General features: G+C 40.8%; 1 protein-coding gene across 1 annotated transcript in view; it reads right to left on the bottom strand.

Moving 5' to 3' along the window:
- The window catches only part of ZMAT4 (zinc finger matrin-type 4), a 261,297-nt gene that overhangs the window by 114,169 nt on the left and 123,340 nt on the right, over nucleotides 1-23,788 (bottom strand). Inside the window, exon 3 of the mRNA XM_042984740.1 lies at nucleotides 20,253-20,409. Coding sequence (XP_042840674.1) covers nucleotides 20,253-20,409 — 157 coding nt within the window. The remainder of the gene's footprint in view (nucleotides 1-20,252; nucleotides 20,410-23,788) is intronic.

Here is a 23,788-nt window from a genome sequence, read left to right as displayed (position 1 = left end):
AGTGGAGAAAACACTGCTTAGGGGATGTGTGGCACCATAACCAGGTCTTAAATTGCAGAAGATTTTATTTGTGGTGATTTATTTATTAATTTATCGTTGATTTGGAGGAAAACAGGTTGGGAGAAAGCTGGCTCAGTCAGAATATGATGTAAAGGCCCCAGCTTCTCGTATTTCTCCAAAAGATACAGGGAAAAGCCGTTTTCCCACTGAATAGCAGATCCCCAAAATCACTCTCATTACTTAGATAAAATGAAGCAACTCTCTTCCTTTTCATATATGTTTGGAAGTGAGCTCCTCTATCCAAGGCTGCAAGATAGGAAAAGCCATGTGCCATTTCTTGTATGCCATGAATGAAATTAAAGAACACTATAAAACATTTCATGTTCCAAAATATGTACCAATAAACATTTCCTGAGAAGAAATAAAGGCGAGGATGGCTTATCACAATCATTATTCCAATTCAATTTTATATCAAAACTCTAATTATAATCAGCCTCTTAACAGGAACTGCTTCCTCATCCACACTACATTCATATATCATGAGTCTTCATTATTATAGCATTCATAGATCATTGATTTTCATTAATATAGAATAATTCCCTCTAGTTGCAGTCACTGATTGGGTTCTAAATATCTTAAGTATGCCTGTTTCCTACAGAAACCTAATCTTTGAAAATAAGCCATTAAACAGAACTTTAGAGGAGATGAAAGTCCTTTTATAATTTTCTCATGTTGTTTGACAAAAGAATCCTAAGTCTGCGATACACCACACTCTTCTGTGTGTTGAAAACAGGGGGATAGACTGTAGGCTCCATGAGGGCAGGATCTTTATCTGTTTTGTCTGCCACTGTACCCCAGGTACCCAGAACCAGGTAGGGCACATAGTATGTGTTAAATAAACCCTTGTTGAATAAGGGCAGCAGTTTATTCCCATAAAGCTACCTGTGTGAGAAAAGGAATTTTACTTTAGGAAATTCTGCTAGTAGGAAGGCATCCTTCCAGTCCAGACTGATCTTAAAAACACCTGTCGCATTGTAGGTATAATGCATTCACAGCATTTAGACTTAGACACCATTCAGTAAAGGTGCTTTGCTTTTTCTGAGTTCAGTGTCAAAATCTTTGGTTATGGCCACAGTTCCCAAACTCTGTGCAGAGGTGCCCTGGGATGATGCAGTCAACATATAGGAAAACCATAGGATTATTTAAAATCCTAAGAAAAGCATAGAGATATCCATTAGACACCATGGCAACCACCCTCCTGAGGAAGTTCACAGTCTGAACATTGGATGCTACCACCCTTTGAATGAGTTCATATTCCTGTGAACCTGGATTTTTGGAGACTGCTGTCCACCTCCAATCTATCTAGCCAACCTGTGAGGAGCAAAAAACAAAGGTTAACAATGTCCAATCTAATCTAAAGGTTTGAGAAGCTATGCTGTGTCCAACAGGCAAATGCACCCATTACTGAATGTGATTATTTAAGGATGAAATGCAAATATTAAATTTTCCTTCAATACATGCTGGCTGAGTTATTATGACACAAATACTTATTGTTTGGATACTAGGAGTTATGACATCACCCTACTACATACTTTGCTTATTGCTTACAAGAATCAATGACCTGCTAAGTGGGCACTGCTGGAAATGTCTTTCCTCATGAACCTGAGACAAGAGGCAGAGTCCCAGAGGGCAGAGTGGGTTTCCTTGATGGGGACTCATTGACTCACTGGCACCCCTATGCCTGTGCCAGCAGATGCCATCTTAGAGCGGGGAGCTGGAGAGCATCACCCAGATCCCAGGCAGTGTTGCCAGAGGCTGGAGACTGGTGAGCTGAACCCTGAGGACGGGTCCTAGCTCCTATTCTTTCATTCCACTGCCACCATCCCCGGCTTCCCTTAATCCATACCCTGTGCTCACGGATGGGAATGATTTACTTATCCACCAGCATCAGCTATTCAACTAGAGAGCCAGCTTCCTGGATCATTTCTTATGTCCTATGAATATTTATGGAGGATTCAAAGATGAGAAAAGTGACTGGTGCCAGAAACACAGCACAGATAAAGTACAGGCTAAGTTCAGAGGTAGACACAGAGAGAGGATAGCCTTTTGGTGTGGGCTGAAGGAAGCTGAACCCTTAGGAATAATTTCAGAGAAGTCAGTACTGATATTGTTCCCTGAAGAGAATTCGTGTATCTATTTTTCACCCCCAACCAGCATGCTTCCCCCAATCAGGTTTCTCCACTTCACCTCTGTGCTGAGCGACCTTAAGCATATATCCCTAAAAGTCGAATTGTCCTTAAAAATCCACAGTTTGCAAGTTAAGAAAATTGCCTCTACTTCATATTTAAAACTAACTGAATATGAATATTAGCTATGCATATATTTTGCATGTATTTCTTTGGATTTAATCTAGAAATAAAGTACTTTTATTGGAAAACTGGAAACTGCTACATCTGAAGGTTTGATGCTATTCTAAGTCAGCTCTATCAGACTTCGAAGCAACCCTAGAACTTCTTGAGGTCTTCTGAGACAGATGGAGACACTCTCCTCTCTCATGTTAGGTATTCCCAACACTTGGATCAAGAGAATCCAGAGCATCAAATGCTAAAGCAAGAAGGTCCTCCAATCCCTATAAGTTTAAAGACCATTGCCTTATACCACTGCTTCAGATACTGAGCAATGAAGTTGGTGGGCAGGGGATGATTGAAAATAAAGAAGAGGTTTTAGGCTAGATAAGACTTTGCAAATCAATGTTAGAAAATCATTAGCTTAATTTAGTCCCTGGGGGAACAGAGGCCAAGCTAGAGCCCGAATTATTTAGATGTATCATCCATAATCATTCATTTAACTATGGCTTGACCACAAATTCCATACTTCATTGTTGCCATGCAGACACAGTTAAAAGGGAGTGCATGAGAGAGAATGTAAATGATTTCTATTGAAGAATTTTTAGAACAAGGGTGCCATTAACAGCTAATGAAGGTGATGCTGCTTAAAATTTGCAACCCCAAGAGTGCTCCACAGACCAAGATCATCAACATCACCTGGCAGCTTATTGGAGATGCAAATCTCAAGTCCCAACCTGGACCACTAGATGAGAATCCACATTTAGGAGAGCTTAGGGTGACTGATAAGCAAACTAAATTTGGAAAGCCCTGGGTTAGATCAGTGTTTCCCAGTCTGGTAAGGGTTAGAACCACCTGTAAGACATTGAACGCTTATGGACTCTAGGCCCCACCCCAGTCCAATTATATTAGAATCCCTGAGGGAGGGGCTGGCAACAGCTGGTTTTAAAGCTTTGCAGGTGCTTCAAGTGTGTAGACAGGGTTGGGAAGCATTAGACTGGAGGGACAGCATCTGGCATGGGCCTTACTTTCACTTCAATCTTACAAGGCATCTGTATTTTCATGTTTCATTCATCCTACTCTGCATTGGCATCAGGTTCCACATTAATATACAACACCACCCCAGCCCTCATGCAACTTGAAATCTGGAATAGAAATACTTTTAATTAACTCACAGAACAAGTATATTAAGTTGCACTCATTCAGAAGCCTATTTATTCAAAAAAAAATCATAAGGGGCAACAGATATAAAGAGAATAAAAGTTTTGAAATAAAATTAAACTAGATTCACATGGCAACTCAGGATGGAGTTACTTTAACTATAGTGAGAATATTTCCTAAAATAAGATGGGGTAACGGTTCAAACTCATGTCTTTGTTGTGCCTGCTTGATAAAAGTTAGTTCCTAGACATCCTGGCCATAGAGAAAACAAAGACTGTAAGCCAGATCTCCTAATTCCTACTCCATGTTTTCCCATGTCCCACACTGACATCAGTTCTACCAGGCAGACACAGAGGCTGCCCTCACAGAGACTGGGAACGTGGTGAACATGAGACAAGGGAGTGTTTGGAAAGAGGAAGTCAGAAATCTCACTTACTGGTCATGAGAGGTTCATGTATCTGGTCATAAGTTTGTGGTTACCACAGCAATCTAATATCCTTTCAAAGCCATATGGGATGGATTGTAGATTGCCAGGAAGTGTAGGAAAGATCCAGAGAGGTGGCTTAAAGAATAGAGGTGTATGAGTAATGGTTAAAGGATGTAAGATTACTTAGCCAGAAGACGAGAAGCTGAAGCATTACTTAATAACACATGAGACACATAGAGGATTGTGGAATTTAGACTGATGGCCAGCTGTTCTTCCAAAGATTCTAAAAAGGAAAAACAGACTGAGCCTGAACAGTAGGCCTTTAGAAGACAAGGAGCTTAAGAGAACATGATGCATGATGTTAAGACACATTTACTGCCCATAGGGTGGGTAGCTGAGGAATGTTTATAGAACGAGAGCATTATTAATACCCAGTGGTGAAAGGGAGAGCATTTAAACCATGCCAGATGATGGGACTTAAGACTTAAAGGGAATCTTGCTGGAAACAGAGAGATGAATAAGATGGTAACTCGGGATTCTATGAATTTCTAGGTATAATTCACTCTCCATCCTAGGCACTGGATGAAATAACATTTTTTTAAAATTTTTTTTTAACGTTTATTTATTTTTGAGACAGAGAGAGACAGAGCATGAACAGGGGAGGGGCAGAGAGAGAGGGAGACACAGAATCTGAAACAGGCTCCAGGCTCTGAGCTGTCAACACAGAGCCTGATGCGGGGCTCGAACTCCCGGACCGTGAGATCATGACCTGAGCCGAAGTCGGACGCTTAACCGACTGAGCCACCCAGGCGCCCCTGAAATAACATTTTTTAAGGCAAAACTCTTGAATATTAAATCATCAGGGTTAAGCAGACTTATGGACATCTTTCTTAATCATTTTCACTAAAAATGATCTCCCCTTTGTGTTAAGAAAGAGCAAGTAAAATGTTCCCATTTTGCCAGAGTTAGTTCTTGCTTCCCCTGTCCAGCAGCATTCTTGATATATGAGTTTTACTAACTGAAAATGAAAGGTCCAGGTATTAAGGTTTCATCAGCTCTGTTGACTGAAAAGCAAAATGAAGATGATAATCATTAGCAGTTTACACTAATCAAGATATAATTACAGTGGGAATTCATGAGTGCACCTTCAATCCCAGTCTCATGCTTCTTGGTTGTGAAACCTCAATAGGTGGTGTAGACAACAACCATGCATAGGTTGTTGACTGACTGAAGACTCTCAGTTTAGATGATTACACTCAAAACTCCCAGACTATGTCTTTAGCCAGTATCACCCACAATAAGAATGGCTGCAATTCATGATACCTCAAAGTGGTCAAAGTCCTCTTGAAAACCTAGATGGATTCATAATTAAAGCTATAGACTCAACAGTGTGTGTGCTCAGCAGACAATTACTAGAAAACCCACACAGGAGAAACTGGCTCTCTGAAGGCTGAGAGTAAAGTAAGAAAACACAAAATGTCATATTTCTAAGCTTTCAAGTAAGTAAACTGGCTTGGTGTCAGTGTCACATAACAAGTTAGATAACAGAATAACCTATTGAGAAATTAATTAATTGCCTTATATTCCTATGGACTCACTTCATAAAAATGAAAGGTATTTTCCACTTCATTCCAAAATGAGGCCTAAGCCTTGAAGTCTGGTTTTTAACATGCCAAGCATGGAATGAACAAAGGCACATCAGGCTATCTGAATAACAAGGGGGTCTGTGTGTCAAAGAAGTGTGTGCCTAACTAATATCAGGAAAGGAACTAGCTTGTTAGGAGCAAGGGAAAAGAGGGTTGCAGTAAGGCTAAAGACCTGGGCATATTAAAAGCAGTGTGTCTCAGGTGGCAGGACATCCCTCAGAAATGTTCATAATGGAGTTTTGGCCTTCCTTTCCATAGCATCACTTGGCACAAAGGAGATGAAACCATCAGTGGAAGTCACCGACCTGAAGGAAGACAGGAGAGGGAGACAGGCCTGAGAGGGAGACAGGAAAGTGAGATCCACTTCTGAGGAAGCCCTGGGACTTCACCTACAGCCTGTGGCCCAGAACACAACAGCATCCTAGATGACCATAAAGTAGCCAGAGTCCACAGGCTGAGATCTCTTTGAGGATGTCCACATGCCTCTAGGCCCTTGTGTGGCCCTAAAGATCACCCCAAAGAATGACCAAGATGGATCTTCTAATCTGTCTTTAGGGCTAGAGGATAGAAGTAATTTACACTGATTTTTAAAAGGTAAAGAAATATGGGGTGCCTGCGTGGCTCAGTCAGTTAAGTGTCTGACTTCGGCTCAGGTCATGATCTCATGATTTGTGGGTTCCAGCCCTGCATCAGACTCTGTGCTGACAGCTCAGAGCCAGGAGCCTACTTTGGTCTGTGTCTCCCTCTCTCTCTCTGCTCCTCCCATATTCAATGTCTGTGTCTCTCTGTCTCTCAAAAATAAATAAATGTTAATAAATAAATAGATAGATAGATAAATAAATAAATAAATAAATAAATAAATAAATAAATAAAATGTAAAGAAATATATTTGTTGTACTCAAGGGAAATCCATTAATTCATTTATCATAATCCAATAATCCATTAAATCTGATTATTCCACCAACCTGAACGTTACACAAGACTTTTGACACTGACGTTTAAATAATACAGATATTACAAAGGATGAGAATACAGTCTGGGACACTTACTACCAATTATTTTAGGTAAGATTCTTACTTTACAAGTGCCTTCTCAATTTCATAGACTAGACAGTTTTAGGGTTCTTTAATAGTTGATTTAAGAGTAGTTGCCAGAAAATCTCTCAGAGTTTTTTTCTGAATAGTATTGCATTCTGTGTATGGATTCCAAGCCCTGACCACATCTTCTATTGACAGTTTTCAGCTTAAGCACAGGAAACTGACAATTTTATTGTTCTACTCTATTCCTTCATAAAAATGTGTTAAAGAACACTTTCTGGAACAAAGGTATAACCACATCATAAAAGCTGCTGAAATCATCAACTGTCTTATACCACTATTTGATCATCCAAAAAAGAAAAGTGAGTTTATGCTATTTAAAAGGATTTGTGAAAATCACCTAGGCAGTAGTCTCATTGTTAAAATCTTTAAATCCATCCAGTCTTTGATCTTTTGTTTCTCTGGTCGTCAAATATAAAATCAAAAGACAGCAGCCTTGATCGAATCATTGCTCCAAGCCACTTGTGATCCAGTGTACAAAAGTCATGGCCAAAAGAATTTAGCTAGCCTCACACTGCTTATGCATTTAAACCCTATTCGCTGTACTACAGTCAGTGGCCAGATTGGTATGTTTTCTCTTGACAGCTGACATCATGGAAGATTACTGCAAAACAAAAGAAAGCTCTTTGCCATAAACCTGGTATATCACCCTGGGCAAATGGCTTTACCTCTCTAGGCCTGTTTCCTCATCGGGAAAATGACATGGTTGGGAAATAATGATGGGTAAGCACCTTCCAGGTCTGCAATTATATGAATCTATTACTTGTTGCATTTGTAAGAATTAGAAAAGCCAAAGACATCATCAGAACAAATGCATCGATCTAGAGATGACATCTTAGAACATGCTACCTTTTCCAATTTAAAAGAAAATGCACTGCTATGAAGATCCTCTGGTTTGACAAAGTATTGTTTGCATCTATTAAAACAAGTATCTAGACAGGCTATGTTGGCAAACTGAATAACCTGATTCAGATGATAGAACTGCTGCAGTATATAAAATCTTATATGCAAATCTGAGGTGCTGATTGAACCTGGAGTGCATATATTATTTAAAATTTGAATTTATGTAACTTACAAACAGATCCAGAACACCCTGATCTTTATTCATTCAACAGAGAACTCAAATAAGCAACTCCGTGTCTGGCATAGAAATTTATGGAAAAGTTCTGAAGCTCTGTCTCACTCATTTTCCATAGAAAATAAGGAAGGAAAGGAGAGAAACAACAAGATTGCAGAAGAGGAACATATGATAAACACACACACACAAACAAGCAGAGTGGACGAGATCATTGCTTATCTGTTCTTTTCCCCACATTGCTCACTGTTCCTACAAATGAGAAATGCTTGATTTAAAGTTTATACACATATCTTTGTGGCTTTGCTGCTTCCAATCATCTTAGTGAGAGCCTTAGAGTGTGAACTCTGCTGTTCATTAGGGGAGCAAAAATCTGGAGATCATTTTATGAAGCATTATTTATCACTACCTGGAGATGAAGGTCCTGAAACATGGAATCAGAGGCCCTGAGTTCAAGCTCCCGTTACATTATTTCACTACATAACATCAGGCACGTCACTCTGCCTTCAGTCTTACTTCCCTCTTTGGTAATATGGAGATAATTATACTTTAGACCTCATGGTTTTTATGAAGAGTAAGTAAAACAATGAATGTGATGTTTCTGATAGAATGTCTTTAACACTATCAGTTATGATCTTTTTATGTATTTTTTACAGAGAGAGTGTGAGGATGCAAGCAGAGGAGGGGGGCAGAGAGAGAGGGAGAAAGAGAATCCCAAGCAGGTCCCATGTTCAGCACAGAGCCCAACATGGGGCTCGATCCCATGACCATGAGACCGTGACGCGAGCTGAAATCAAGAGTCAGACATTTAACCAACTGAGCCACCCAGGCGCCCCTGTGATCATCTATTATTAGTCTAGATTCTGCCCTCTGAACTATAGTTTTACTACACACTAGGATCTTTAAAATATTATATCTTTTTATTCAGTTTTTCGTGGTGAACAGACTTCTTGAAAAATTTTATATAAATGTAATGGACATAACTTTTGACATAGTCAATTCTTGTTATTCATAGTTAGTTATGTTCTTCATAAAGTCTCCAAGAACACTGAATTAGCAAAGACCAAACCATTGCTCCTCAGGATGAATTCAGGGTTAGGTTACTGTGAGTATATGGTTACATTTTGACCCACTGATCAATATAGATCCTTGCTTTATGTGTGCTTCTGTTTAAAGATACCTTATTTAATATACATTCTTGATTCATTAACATGTAACTCAAAGTCAACAAGATACAACTCATGCCTAAACTAAGCTAAGTTAAATGTATGTATTCTTGCCATAAGTCACATCCCAGCTTTCTTGCATTTAGAAACACTAGACAGCACTCCAGCACTACCTTTGGGGGGCATTTAAAATAATAAAGTCACCAACAAAACCCACAAAAATGTGTAAAACCTGGCACTAAATAGATTGCAAAAAAAGACATTTATTTGCAGTATGAAATTTGAAACAAAAGGCCAAGGATTGCCTTATTCATCTTCAGCTAAGAAAATGCCCATGGGGCAACTCAAATTTTTCACCATTTTACACATGTCTACAAACAAACATTAATGTGCCATGAGTGTTGATTTTGTTGTTACAAATAAATCTTAGTGAGTGGGTGAATTCACAAATACAGAAGTTGCAAATAATGAATATCGATTGTGTGTATGTGTGTCCCTACCTACATATATTTACATACAATAATGTACTCATTCAACACTTACTGGTGTGGCAGGCGCTATATTAAGTATTACATATACCGTCTCCTTTATTATAATAATTCTGGTATCTAATTATTACCATCATCTTTCCAATATGAAATGGAGGGCTGGAGAAATAAAATAACTTGCAAAAGTTCACACAGGTATCCCGATTGTAAAACTGAGTCTGACTTCAGAGCCTTCATTTATATGCTATTTAAAAGGATTTGTGACAATCACCTAGGCAGTAGTCTCATTGTTAAAATACATTACTCTGTATTTCACCTATTTTTACCAGGAGAAAAAAAATTCTTTCAACGAAGCAAGTGGACACTCAAGACACTTCCTATAAAGTGAGAAAACCACTGCTTTTAATCATTATATTTAACTGAAATTTAAATAACCAAGGTAACTTACTTTGAAAACAAAGCTATAGAATTTAAATGCCTATCATTATTATTATGTATGCTTCCAATTTCCACTCATCTAACAAATATTTATTAAATGCCTATTATGTGCCATGAAGTGGTCTACATGCACTCATCATCAGAGCCATTATGCTGTAATGCCTCTGGAACACACTTCAAAACTATTCTCTCAGTCTTCTACTGTTAAGACATACACACATCACAAGAACTTCAAACTCTTAAGGGCCAAAAATGAAAGAAAGTTTACTGCTGAGTCTAATGCCATTTCCTGTCAAACCAATGATGTCTGAGAATTACATAAAAGAGAGTGCTCAATATCCATTTTTGCTAAGAATGATAGATGTATTCATAAAAGTTTATATGTGAAACAGTAACTTTAAGGGACAATGAATCAACCAGGATAGATTAGGCTCTTCTGCAATAACAAACAACCCCAAAGTATCACAATAAAGGCATCTTTCTTGTTCTTGAAAAGTCTAATGTAGGTTGAATGGCCCTCCTCTGTCTTGTAGCCTGGTCTTAAATTAATGCACATTACATCTACACACGATTAACTCAAAGTCTGGGGAATGCAGGAAGCAAATGGATTTTGGATGACTAACGTGTCTACTACAAACGCAAATTAATTTTCTTGTTAATCCTAAATACAATACCTAACTATTGAGATTACGGATAATCTTAAAATTTCACTTTGATTAATGCTAGATGGTGGGGGAATACTTGTGGTTTAAACTTTTTTTTTCCTATGCTTCAGATTTCTACTACACAATTCATATTCTTTTGAAAACAAAATTTTAAGAACAGCTAAATGATGTCTTCTTTAGAATTTTGAGTAAGAACAAAGTCCCATTCTTGTTTCAATTATCTTGTTTGTATGGGTTTATCATGAGAAGAAGGGGAAAAACACTAGCTAACAAGCATAATATTAGGGCCTGTGACCTGTGTCATGTACCATCACTTAAAAGAAGTTGGCTTGGGTAAGGTGTTAAATAGTGCCCCCCCCCCCACACACATTTCAAATTCATGTCCACACAGAATTTCAGAATGTGAACTGATTTGGAAACCAGGTCTTTGCAGATGTAATTGGTTATGCTGAGAGGAGGTCATAGTGAATGAGGGCGGGCCTTACTGGTGTCTTTAAAGTAAGAGGAAAGACACAGAGATATACAGAGAGGATGGGCATATGAGATTGGAGCCACAAAGTTAGAATGCCAAGGGAAGCCAGCAGCCACCAGAAGGTAGGAGGAGGCAAGGAAGGAGGTTTCCCTAGAGCCTTCAGACAGAGCACAGCCCTGCCCACATCTTGATCTTGGACTTTCTACCTCCAGAACTATAACAGAATAATTTCTGTTATTTTAAGCCCCCAACTTATGATAACTTGTTGCATAAGCCCTAGAAAACTAATATAGGTTGGATGATAGATTTCAAATAAGTACTAAAACTCAGGAATTACAACTATATTAGGATGTTGGCAAAATCTGGGTAATATTCATCTGTTTAGTTTTCACAAATATCTTAGAATTTTAGACCTATTGGAGACATTAGCTGTCACTCAAGTCTTATAGCTTCTCTGGAGACCTTTCTTGCTCTCAACAAGGGGAAGACCCTGGGTTTTCTTCATTCTCAGTTCTCGGAGTACCTCCCCAACGTAGAGGTCTCAAACATTCCTCTGCCCTCAGTCACATCTATCCATTGATCCCTGTTCCGGTGCTTCCCCTGCTCCTCACAGGTGTACAGCCCAGGAAAATGCTGGCATTTTGTGTATAAACCCACACCAGCACCATTTTCTCTGTGCTGCCTCTTCCTTGAGATCATTCACTGTCAGGATCAACAAACCTTTTGTGGAAAAGACCACATAGCAAATATTTTAGGCTTTGTGGACCATATGTATCCTGTCACAACTATTCAGCTCTGCCAGTGTAGCCCCCAAATGGTCTTGACTGAAGGTAAGTGAATGTGTATGGTAGTGTCCCAATAAAACTTTATCTATGGACACTGAAGTATGAATTTTATATACCTTCCCTGTGTCACGAAATATGTTTTTGATTTTTTTTTAAACCATTTAGAAACAAACATTTTTGGCTGTCAGATCAGATCAGACAGTAGGCAGCAGGTCAGATTTGGTCCTCAGGCCAAAGTTTGCTAATCCCTGATTTAGATCAGTGGTTCCTGACTAGAGTCAGATTTGCCCACTAGGAAGCACTTGGCAATGTCTAGAGACATTTTTTTTTATTGTTACAACTAGTGGGGCTCTTCTGGAATCTATTGGGTAGAGGTCAGGGATGCTGCTAAACAGAACAGCCCCTCCCCCAACTGAGAATGTCATACTGCTGAGTGAGAAACCCTGGTCTAGAAAAAGGATTCCTTTGAGGAATTGAGACCTTTCCCTAACAATCCCCACTGGTTAGATGGTTATTAAGGCCTTACTTAAGGTCTCTCCTCATAAATTCTTTTCAGACATCTCCAACCACAATTAATTTGACCTCTCTTCAATATCCTATTGTATTTGTAGACATTCACACTGTGTCATATATTGTTTTCCAGTGCCTGTGTTCTCTCCTACTACATGGGGAGCCTCCGGAGCACAAGGAGTGTCTTATTCACTTTCTTATTCTCAGGACACAAGATGTTTGTTGAGGGGAACTAAGCTAAGAAAATAATGAAATGAAATCTCCATATTATGGGGCATCTGAATGGCTCAGTTGGTTAAGCATCCAACTCTTGATTTCAGCTCAGGTGATGATCTTGCATTTCATGGGTTTGAACCCTGTGTCGAGCTCTGCACTGACAGCGTGGAGCCTGCTTGGGGTTCTCTGTACCTCTCTCTCTGCCACTCCTTGCATGCTCTCTCTTCCTCTCTCTCAAAATAAATAAACTTAAAAAAAAACCTCCATGCTATGAATTCTCTTATAGCAGATACCCAAAGAGGGAATTTCAACTTTGACAGAGAAATTACTTCTGTCCCTTAGGGTAGAAATTTTCTGTTTGAGAATTCCAGCTTTGTTGGGTGAGTCAATCACCAGCAGAAGGACCCACGCTCCACATAATATGAACTACCTTTGGCCAGAAAGCCTAGAAGGACTGGAGCTGTCTGAACCTCTACTCAATGAGAAGCTCCACTGTGAGCCAGCCAAGACTTCCCACAGCCACCTCTTGAAGCATCAGTGACAAACCTACAAGCATCTGTTGAGCTCATGCACTGCCTTATATGAGGCTAGGGCAATTGAGGCCACAGACAATGATGGATTTGGCAGAGTCACCCAGCCCTGAGTTTGCTCTTCCTGCTTGTCAGACCTGACATGTCTGATGCCCCTTGGATTCCCAACTCAACTTTCCTCCCCACCTCCTGATCTTCCCTCATCCTTACCTTGAGATCTTCAGGGCTCACAGCTCATATCTGCCCCCACCCCCAGCCTCTGCACTGGCTGTGCTTCTTCCTAATACCACTGCTGTCAGCTAGTCCACACCCTGGACAGCCAGGACAGCACCTTTATTAGCTCCCTCCTAACACACATCCAAAGCCCCCAGCACACAATCCAAAGCCCAGTGGCCAGCCTTTTGGGCATTCAGACTATTTCTCCCATCCTCCAATTTAACCTCTGTTCAAATCTGGTCTCCTGCTTACTTCTATTAGCTCTACCCTTCCTCCTGTCTGTCCAATCACACTGGATTAATGTTTCATTTGGCAGATTTCTGTGGCTGTTTTGATTCCTCTCTTCCCCCAGGTTTCTGTGACCTCATACCCTAGCCCATACTTGTACGCTTGTACTTGTTCTCAAGCATGGACTGAACACCAGGTTACATTTTTCTGTCACTCTCTGTCATGGAGAAGAACATGGCAGACAAGCTTGTGTACAGGAATGTGGCAGAATTCAGAATAACTGTGGAGATGTGGTTCCTCTGTGAAGAGTGCTTATAGACCAATGGGTAAAGAAAACTCACCCAAGGGACACGGCCTTGGACAATGGACAGTAAGATATTTTAAGTGCAAAATTATATGGCACAGAGTTCAGAGGAGAATAAATAAAAATAGCTCCATTTCCTCAGTGGACAGAGCTAAGATTGGTTGAGCTCTTTGTGATAAGCATTTTATATCTATTAATCAGCTTGTGTAATTATCACGGAAAACCCTTGACGTAAGTAATAGCATTATACCCACTGTACAGATTAGGAAAAGGAGGCTGAGGCAAGTGAAGTCCTCTGCTAATAAAGGATGGGACCCAGATATGTCCAACTTCAAAGCCCATGCCATACTCGTATTGCCAGCAGCCGTGATAGATTTCAGAGACGGCATGAGACCTTAATTGAGCCTTGGAAGATGAATGTACTGAGATCTACAACAGGTAGAGGGAAAAGGGCATCTTGGATACAGGACGGTAGGAGGGAAGACACAGAGGGCTGATGATACAGGAGACCTGTTTGGCCTGTGTGTAGAGAAGATAGAAGAAATGAGGTTGGAGGTATAGAAAAGCTAACTTGTACAGGCTCCTGCACGCTAGGAAAAGAAATTCACCTTGGGGCCCCTGGGTGGCTTAGTCAGTTAAATGTCTGACTTTGGCTCAGGTCATGATCTCTTGGTTCCTGAGTTCGAGCCCTGCATCAGGCTTTGTGCTGACCACTTAGAGCCTGGAGTCTGCTTTGGATTCTGTCTCCCTTTCTCTCCACCCCTCCCCAGCTCATGCTCTGTCTACCTTTCTCTCACAAATAATAAACACTAAAAAAAATTATTTAAAAAAAAGAAATTCACCTTGACATCATAGGAAATAGACCAGAAGTTTTGTACAGTTTAGTATTAAATTGTGTTTCGGGAATAGACCCTGATACAAAGACAGACCTTTTGCCCCTCAGGCAATCCCCTGACAAGAGTTATGTGAGCGCTGTCTACATTGCATTTGAGGTTCCCCAAGGTGGATATGTGAGAGGTACATACGGAAGTGCCTTCTTTGGCCAAGGGCTTACTTAGGTCAGTGTCTATCCTGTGGCTGCAGTTAACAAACTACCATAATTTTAGTGGCTTACAACAACCTTATTACATTATCATTCTAGATGTCAGAAATCTTAATGCCATAGGGAATCTTAATTTCTCCTTGCTGTGTAACGCATATTCATAGGTTCTGGGGACTGGGACGTGGACATCTTTAGAAACCACTGTTTGGTCTCCCACAGTCAGTGATCTTGCCCTGGGGGCTTGATCACTGGCAGATCTGCAGTCATCGAACATACCCTTGTAGGCCACCCAGGCAGCCACGTGGGAAAAAGTACAGCAAAGTGCATAGGACCCCAGAATGAAACTATCAGGCAGTGCATGGCTCTGTCTGGTTACTTGTCCTCCTCATTCTGTTGGAAGTGCTCACTTTCACCCACAGACTCAGCTCCCTGTGAGGGGCTTCCAAGGCCAGATCCCAGCCTTACAGATGCAGAACTAAAACAGATGCAGCCTGACCTCTAAGGTTTGGCATCAGCCTCTGGCCCTTTATCATTTTGCATTTTGCTTTGCTAACAGAGCTTCTTCCACATCTCTGAGATCTATGCCCTCTCAGGGCTCTCAATGGGGTGTCTGGTTCCTCCTTTTATCCTCCAGAGATCTTGAGTTCTCATCCTAAAAATGATTTACTATTGCATCTACTTGCCGGTTACCAGTTCCAGATCCAGGGTCCTGCCCCCAGCTTAGTGATGGGGTCTCTCTCCTCCCGATAGCTCCCCTTCCTGCCCAGCAGTCTCCTCAGCTCCATGGCCAGCCCTTCCCCCCATGCCCACCAGCGCTGCTTCACTCCAGTGGGCAGCTCCTGTGCCAGGCCCTGCTTCGGTTCATGGAACTCATCCCAGAAAGACTTGCCTCCAAGGAGACACACACAATGTCCCTGTGTGCTGTTCCCGAGGTAGTATTTGAACAACCCCACATTAACCAGGAAGTCAGTCTTTGGTAGAAGAAAGGAGTTGGGCTGCACCCCCATCAACTTATTTACCACATGTTCACCTTCTACTTTCCAAAGGTCTTTAAATCTATTGTTTGCTCTGCAAAAGGGCCTGTGAGGTAAACACATCCAGTGTTAGATTTAAATGACAGATGAGAAAACTGAGGTTGGAAAGGAGAACGAACCTAGCAGAGATCACACGGCACCTTAGGCCAAGCTGGGGCCTGGGATCCTATCTCCCGACTCCCAGGCCAAAATTCTTTCTGCCTATCAGCTCAGTGGGTCAAGCCTGCAGGTAGCATCAGGCTGAGAATCTGGTTGGAAGGATTTTAAATGTCATCTAGGCCAATGTCCTGGGCTGGACCCCCCTGAGGAAATGCCCTGTGGAGTATCAGCCAGCTTCTGCTTCAACACCCCTCCCCAACCCCCTGTCACCCATCACACCCCGGTCCTATGTCAGCTCCAGGACCTGTTACTCTGGGAGAGGCAGCTTACACAGAGTACCTGAGCAGGCATTGCCATCTCCGCCATCCTGGCTCGGTTGGTTGGGTTTCCTTTTGGTTTCATTACAGAAATCTAGTATCTCTGAATCTTAATAATCTTTTTCTTATCTTGAGCTCAGATCTGACTCCTTAATGTTCTACCTACTCATTAGGTACATTTGTTGCATCCAAGCTCACACACACACTCCCTCACTTACACACACAGTCACATTCATGCACACACACATATACACAAACACATACTCTCACATATTCTCACAAATTCTCTCACACTCATGCACACATGCAAACACACACTCTCATATGCTCACAGTCTCACACTCACACATGCACAGACACTCTGACATAGTCTCACACACATTCACACACACACATATCCTCACACATTCCCTCACATACACATTCACATATTCTCACGCTCATACATATACACTTTCTCATATTCTCACAAATTCTCTCTATACTCCCACATGCACACACATATACACACTCTCAGTCACACACACATATTCTCACACACTCACACTCATGCACACACTCATATTCTCATACACAGTCACATGTTTTCACACATTCTCTCTCTCTCTCTCTCTCTCACACACACACACACACACACACACATACACACACACACACACCAGAAATCTTTTTCCCATGATGACTTTCCAAAGATTTGCCCCGATTAATCTGTTTTCCATGGTAAACCACCCCTGTTTCCTTTATTCTCCCCCTAAAGAGAGGATTTTCATGACCTTCACTGTTCTGGCCTCTGACCTACACCTCCTCTAAATCCTTCTCACAGTGTGGCAAATGACCTGACTACAGCAGGTAGTCAGCCTCTGATTTGGCCAAGACCTCCATGCTGAGGTCCACTGACCCTATGAGAACAGGGTGGGCCTAGAATTCTCCTCAAGCTTTCATCTTGCAGCAGGACCTAGAAAAGCATGAACAGGAAAAGAGATTCTGAAACGCACTAAGCAACAAGAATGGGAACTGGTATTTGTCCCAGCAGGTCTGTCAAGCTTTTCAGAAATTCTAGTAAACATGCTCCCATCTGGAGAAGACAACTCAAACTGCAATAATTCTGCAGGATATCCAGTTGATGCTTGATCAAAGCACATCTTGCGTAGGCGGAAAGGTAATGATTCACAGATACCGATTGCTCACCCTCATCAGACGGAGTAGCTGGGGGAAGCAGTGACTTGTGCTTCAATTATCCCTACCCAGAAATCGCTCTGGTTCAAGAGCCTGTTATTCTTGGAGGGGTAGCTTACACAGCATCCCTGAGCAGGGGACTTGCTTCTCTCTAGCACCTTAATTCAGTTGGTTGGGTTTTATGTGTTCTTTTTTTTTTCCTTTCGTTTTCATTACAGAAATAATTTCAAGCCAATCTGATGGAGTAGGCAGAGAAGTTCTTAGATGTGCATCGGGCAGCCACAGCTTCGAGGGTGATGTCCTTCAAGAATGGCCACTGGGCTTGGCCTCCGGCAGCAAGAAAAAACGTCAGGCAATCCTGACTCTATTCACAAACTGGAGGGATTGAGCTTAGTAGCTCAGGAAGCCCATGACTGGATATTCTTTTCTGGTGCCTCTAGGTCCTTATCCTTGCTTGCAGTAACTGAATTTGTGTGTAAGACCAAGCCTCAACCTATATATTCTTGGTCTGGAAACCAGGTTCCTGATTTGTTCCTTATACTTGACTTCCAGCTCAGTACTCTTGTCTTAAATAATGGTGTCCTGTCACTCTCTCAACAGCCTTTACTTTCACCAGCCTGCAGCCAGGGCCCTGCTACCACCTGCCAGACTTTCCCGATGCTGGTATCCAGCTTGGGTCTCTGCAGGATCTCTGTATCCAGATTCTCTGTTGCTAGGTTCCACTCTCCTATTAAGCCCTCAAATCCTTATCCTGTGCCACACCTCCCAATGCCTACTCTCTGCTTATACTTGTACCTAATGACTCATCTGGCTCTAGAAGGATACACTGCTTCCTCTGCTCCCTGCCAGCAGCTCGGTTGACACTAATCCAAGCCTAGGGACCAATTTAGCCTCCCAGACCCTCTAATTATGTTTGGTGTTGCCATCTTCCAAGACCCTTTCTGCTGTAAGCAGCTTCTGAGAGAATGGGTGAGAGCCTGAGCTACAGAAGGGGATGTGCAGCCTGAGAACCATGAGCTAGTTGAGAAAGGGAGATGTAGGCATAAGGCAACTGAAATCTGTTTCCTCAGCCCCAAGCCACAAGTGGATCAAGCTACTTACCCCCCACCCTCCCTCCCTCCCCTTCTTCCCTAACTGGCAATGTGATTTTGCTCATACTGAGGATTGGGCCAGCTCTGTGGACACCAAGACAAAGTCATTGAGTAAAGGGTGCAGTTTAAGTGCTCCTGATTTTTCCTTGGGAATATACTGTTGGGAACTAACAAATTACCCCCAAGTTATATTTACCAGCTCGGAGGGTATTTGAATTCAGAAAAACAAACTGGTACTTGCTTATCTGGAGGATGTATTTAAATTCACAAAGAACCATTTGTGCCATGTGGTGTTTTTTTTCCTCACAGAAAGAATAACTCTCCCCCTTGCTAATTGACATGATAAACAAAGATCCAGCTTCTCCTCTCCCATCACTACCTCCAAAATTAAATTTAACAGCAATTCTCTGCTTAGGCAGAAAGAACAAATGGGCTAGTTACTCATTCGTGGAAAACAGGTAGAAATTTTCCAGTGACGGTTTCTTTGAGGTGTCTATTTTAAGAAATTTGTTGGGGAGTAGGTTACAAGGTGAATATCCAACCTTTTAGAGAGCAAGAATAAGGAGTTTCAACTGAGTGGCTGCTTATACAATGCTAACACACGGAGTGTGCCCAGGAACAAGCTGAGTTCGGCTCCAGATTTCAGGTGTTTCGCAACCCTGTCCTGTATCTGAATGTCATAGCCACCTTCACAAAAACAATATCCTTCAGTTAAACTAAGTAGAAAAATATAGTGAAAAGATTCCTTGCTATTCTCTAGGTGAAAGAAGATATTTTTCTTAAGGAAAACACTGGCGAGAATAAAAGCCTAGTATTGTTTTAGGCTCTCTCCAATCTCCAAAATACCATTTAAAAAATAATTACTCCCACGATTTATGCATGATTCATTAGACAAAAAGATAAAATGCACTGCTAAAATTTAATTGCATTGGATGAGTAGACATCATGAAATATATCCCCAGCTTCTTAGGATTATAACCCAGGCTAGTAACATCCTCACCATAATTTAAACCTTGTCCAAATAGTCTAACTTGATTCAACATCAACAGTAGTTTAGTTTCATAATTTGATACACTTACGAAGAATTATTTTAGTTAAGCAATTACAGGGTCAAATGATCTTTTATCAATAATTAAGCTTCTTCTTGTCGAAGTTAATAGGCTGGAATCATAAACAAAATGTATGTCACCTCGACAGGGGGGTGGGGGTGGGTGGGGTGGGAATACCTTAGTTGTCTGCAAAGAAGCATTTTAAAGACCACAGTTTTCCTCCTCCACACCCTCACCAAGATAAGAGCAGGATGATATCCTGCATCATACTGGAACAGACAGTGAATATACCCACTCTACACAATACACTACCCATTCCATACGGATTACACACTGAAGCTAAGAAGAATAGCATTCCTTACATAATAGGTATAGTATCTTATATAATATATGATAAATATGATAGACAACATCTTGCAGGATGTAAACAGCCTTGCAAAAGATGCCAGCTGCTGAATTATTAATCTGAAGGAGCCAGGGTGAGAGAATGAGAATGTGCAATTATATATAACCCTCTGATGACAGCAAAGTCTGCTGTCCCACCCCTTTAGGTTTTGAAGGACATCTACCATTAGGTTCTATTCAGGCAGCCTCTTCTGAAGAAGAAGCACAATTAATGGGACAGGCATGGTTCCTGGACTTCAGTATCTCCCATGATCATTCTCATACACATACCTGTGGTCTTTAATGGGGTTTTCTCTCCTAGCAACAGTTTTAACCTTTTGGCATGGATTTTGCCTTGATAATGTGAGTCAGCCACCACTGCCGAAGTAAAGGACATGTTACAGAGTGTACAGCACTTATTCTTATCCACCATATCAGCATCATTTCCCTGCAAAGAAGAGAGAGAGAAAAAAAACATTAGCGAGAACCTGAAATCTTAAAATTTCTTTTTTCCCCCATTCCATTCTGTTGCAAATGAGATGTACCAAAAACTTTCTTAATGAAATGTCTAGTTTTTGCTCTGCAACCTTTTTTTGTTCATGATAATCATTATCAAACATTTTCAGTTACTGACTTCAACCTACATTTATTTGGTGGCTACTCTTGCCAGACACAGGGAATGTAAGACACATGCGCAGAGATGAGTTGTCCAAAGAAAAACAGGGCCCACAATTAGGTGAGAGCACATTGTGTCTGGCACCATGAGGGAAATGGTCTCTAATTGCACCCATTATGCTCATTAAAGTAAGTAAAATATCAGAGTTCAGATGACCTGAATTATTTAGCAGAAATTATCATTTGGCATTCAGCTCTGTCTTTCACCAATTTTAGCCTCACCAGGATACATGGCCACATGTTCAAGATTTTCTTTTTTAAGATTTCTTTAGGAAGTTGAACATTTTTCATAATTAACTTGAGTGTATATCATAAAGCTATGATGACCATGCTGGCTGAATTTTCTGGGAGATTGTGTGTAATTTCCTTTTCTTTGGGAAAGGTGATTAGTTAAATATGGCACAGAATACTTAAATCCAGCTTGATTTTTATTCTTTTGTAAGACAATGGAAATGAATCATGATTCAGAAAAAATAAATCCTTTGTCAGATCATGTGACCTGGTTATTGTGCACAAAGATCACCAATTGCCTATATTATACAAGGGGAAAATTAAAATTTGGGCTCTCCTCCTGTCTAGAGACTGAGAGAAAGGCAGACTCAGATAAGGAGTTAATCTAATCCTCAGTGGAACAGTCATAGCAAAGCATCTTTTTGTTAAAGAGCAGCCTTGGATGAGGATCTGGCCCCACAATAGCCCCTTCTCTTATTCCAAGCAGGCTCAAAGAATGCAATGTAAAATAGCATGAGGAGAGGATGAAGGTGGGGCTAGGATGGGAAAAGGGAATTATATATTTTCTGCAGAACAGTAAGATGTCCAGACTGCTAGAGAGATGTTGCCTTGCAAATTAAGTGGCAGTCAGAAAACTAACTCCTTCCTCCTTATGGCATTCATCGGTAATAGCTCTCATAATTAATGTTCGTCTTTGGGAGAAATGTAGTCGGGGCGTGGGGGGCACCTACTGCCATTTATTCTCTTGACCTCAGATTATTAAATCTTAGTGTGTCTCCCCAACCCTTTTATCAGAGTTAATGGGTGAGATTTAAGAAATGTTCCGTTCGGAGGTGGGGGGCCATTGAGGAAATAGATCCTGTATACAGACGAGGAGCTCCCCTAAAGGTCCTTTCCTGGACAGAGAAAACACTTAGGGCAAGAAACCTGGGTAAGGCATGAGGCTGTGTCCATTGAGTGATCCTTGCTGATGATTTAAAGTTTTGAGTTACTTTGAGTTTTCCCCTTACACTCAGTTAAAATTAAAAAAATCACCAAGACTTTTACACCTTTGTGGTGTATACTGTGGGAACTAATTGGACTAAGCAGTACAGGAAGAGTTGGTTTTTCGTCACCTACTTCTGCAACCAGGCCTAGGAGATGCCACAGCACCCATGCAGGGGGTAAAGCCCAGGAATGTCAGGAAATTACAAATCAGGAAATTACTGAAGGGTTTGAGCCCAGTAAATAAGGAGTGGATACCTCATGAGGGCTGAAAGACCCAACTGGTACTTGACCTTATATGTTAGAGGATATTGGCCTTGCATATAAAAAAAAGAAGAAAGAAAGAAAGAAAGAAAGAAAGAAAGAAAGAAAGAAAGAAAGAAAGAAAGAAAGAAAGAAAGAAAGAAAGAAAGGGAGAAAGGTTGTCAAAGTGAAAGTGGATACTTAAATTACTCATTTTTCACCTTCTTGCACATAAGTCAAAGAACATCATTTTTCTTAAAATTAGGAACAAGATCATAAGCCAAAACTTAACCTACACTTTACACCTATTTACAATCTGTGCATCCCTTCTGCGTTTCTATAAAAAGTGTCAGCCAAGCCTAGCCTTTCTCCCTGTAGTTCTAAGATGTAGACATTTCCACAGAAATGCTAGAAACCCAAAAAAGTGGCTGGTGTCAGTATGTGAAGTGTACTCAGAAATAGTTTCTAGGGCAAAGAGCTGAATTTAAATTGGATAATGATCAATCAATTTATGATATTCCTTCATTCAACACATTTTTAAGGACCTGCCATATATGTAAGATGCTGTGCTATATGAATATGACTCTCTTCTCTCTTCTTAAGGAGGTTGAGACCAGGAGAATTGAAGAAGGTACTCAGAAGATAAAAAGGAAAATAGTATACTCAAGAAAATATAGTCTCCTATTAGACTCACACTCCCCCAATTGTAAAGTAAAACAAAACAAAACAAAACAAAACAAAAAACAAAACAAAATAAAAAAAAGCACTAACATAAATTAAGCCTATTTGTGTAGATTTTCATCAACAAGCCTTTCTCATGCCTGGAATGCTTTTTCTCATCACTTCTTGTCTAATCCAGTCTTTCTAGAATCTGCTTCATGGCTCAGTTTAATCATCACTTCCTTGAGATGAAGCTTTTTCTGCCTCCCTCTGTTGTCCTGCAAAATTGAGCACGACCTTAGAGTCCTCTATGTGTCCTGTACGTACTTCTTTTATAATAAAACACTAAAGTATTACATGTGTCTTTTTTCATATTTGATCTCCTTACAAGCCTACAAAACTTCTTTAAGATCAAGGAAATCATCTCTGAAGGTACTGAAGCCCCAGCACCTGGCACAATGCTTGACACCCAGGGGCACCTACAGATGTTTACTGAATAAGCAGGACTGAGTGTTGGTTTGTAGCATTAATAATTTGCATGATGTGAAGATCAGAAGAGGAGACAGATAATGCAAGGATGTCACGTTGTGAGCCAGAAACTTTCAGACTGTCAGGAAGATGGCCATAAAAAGAACCAGAGGAATTAGCAATTTATAAAGTAACTTGTGGGTTCAAGTAGGGGAACATTGTGTCCTAAAATTTGTTAGTTTCATCATAGTTTTAATATATATTCCTAGCTTTCTGCTCTCCTGGGAAATCTCATTCACATAATCATATAGTAGAATCAAATAAGAATAATAGAAGAATAATAGAAGAGAAGAACCAATGGTTAGGCAAGAAAATATCAGGAAATGTAGCTATGCCATAGTTGTAGAAGAAGGACCAAGAAAGGGTAAGTGTCTGACAATAGAGAAACTGTAATAGTACCCTGAGAAGTTAAGCAGCCTTTGAGGCCAGCAGGACATGTTTATTGGATATTTACTGAAGGATCCAATATACCTCACATAAAGCAACCATAAAGACCACCAACTCTG

Source organism: Panthera tigris, chromosome B1 (genome assembly GCF_018350195.1).
Source record: "Panthera tigris isolate Pti1 chromosome B1, P.tigris_Pti1_mat1.1, whole genome shotgun sequence".
Lineage (NCBI taxonomy): Eukaryota > Metazoa > Chordata > Mammalia > Carnivora > Felidae > Panthera > Panthera tigris.
This window is presented reverse-complemented; position numbering and strand designations above follow the sequence as displayed.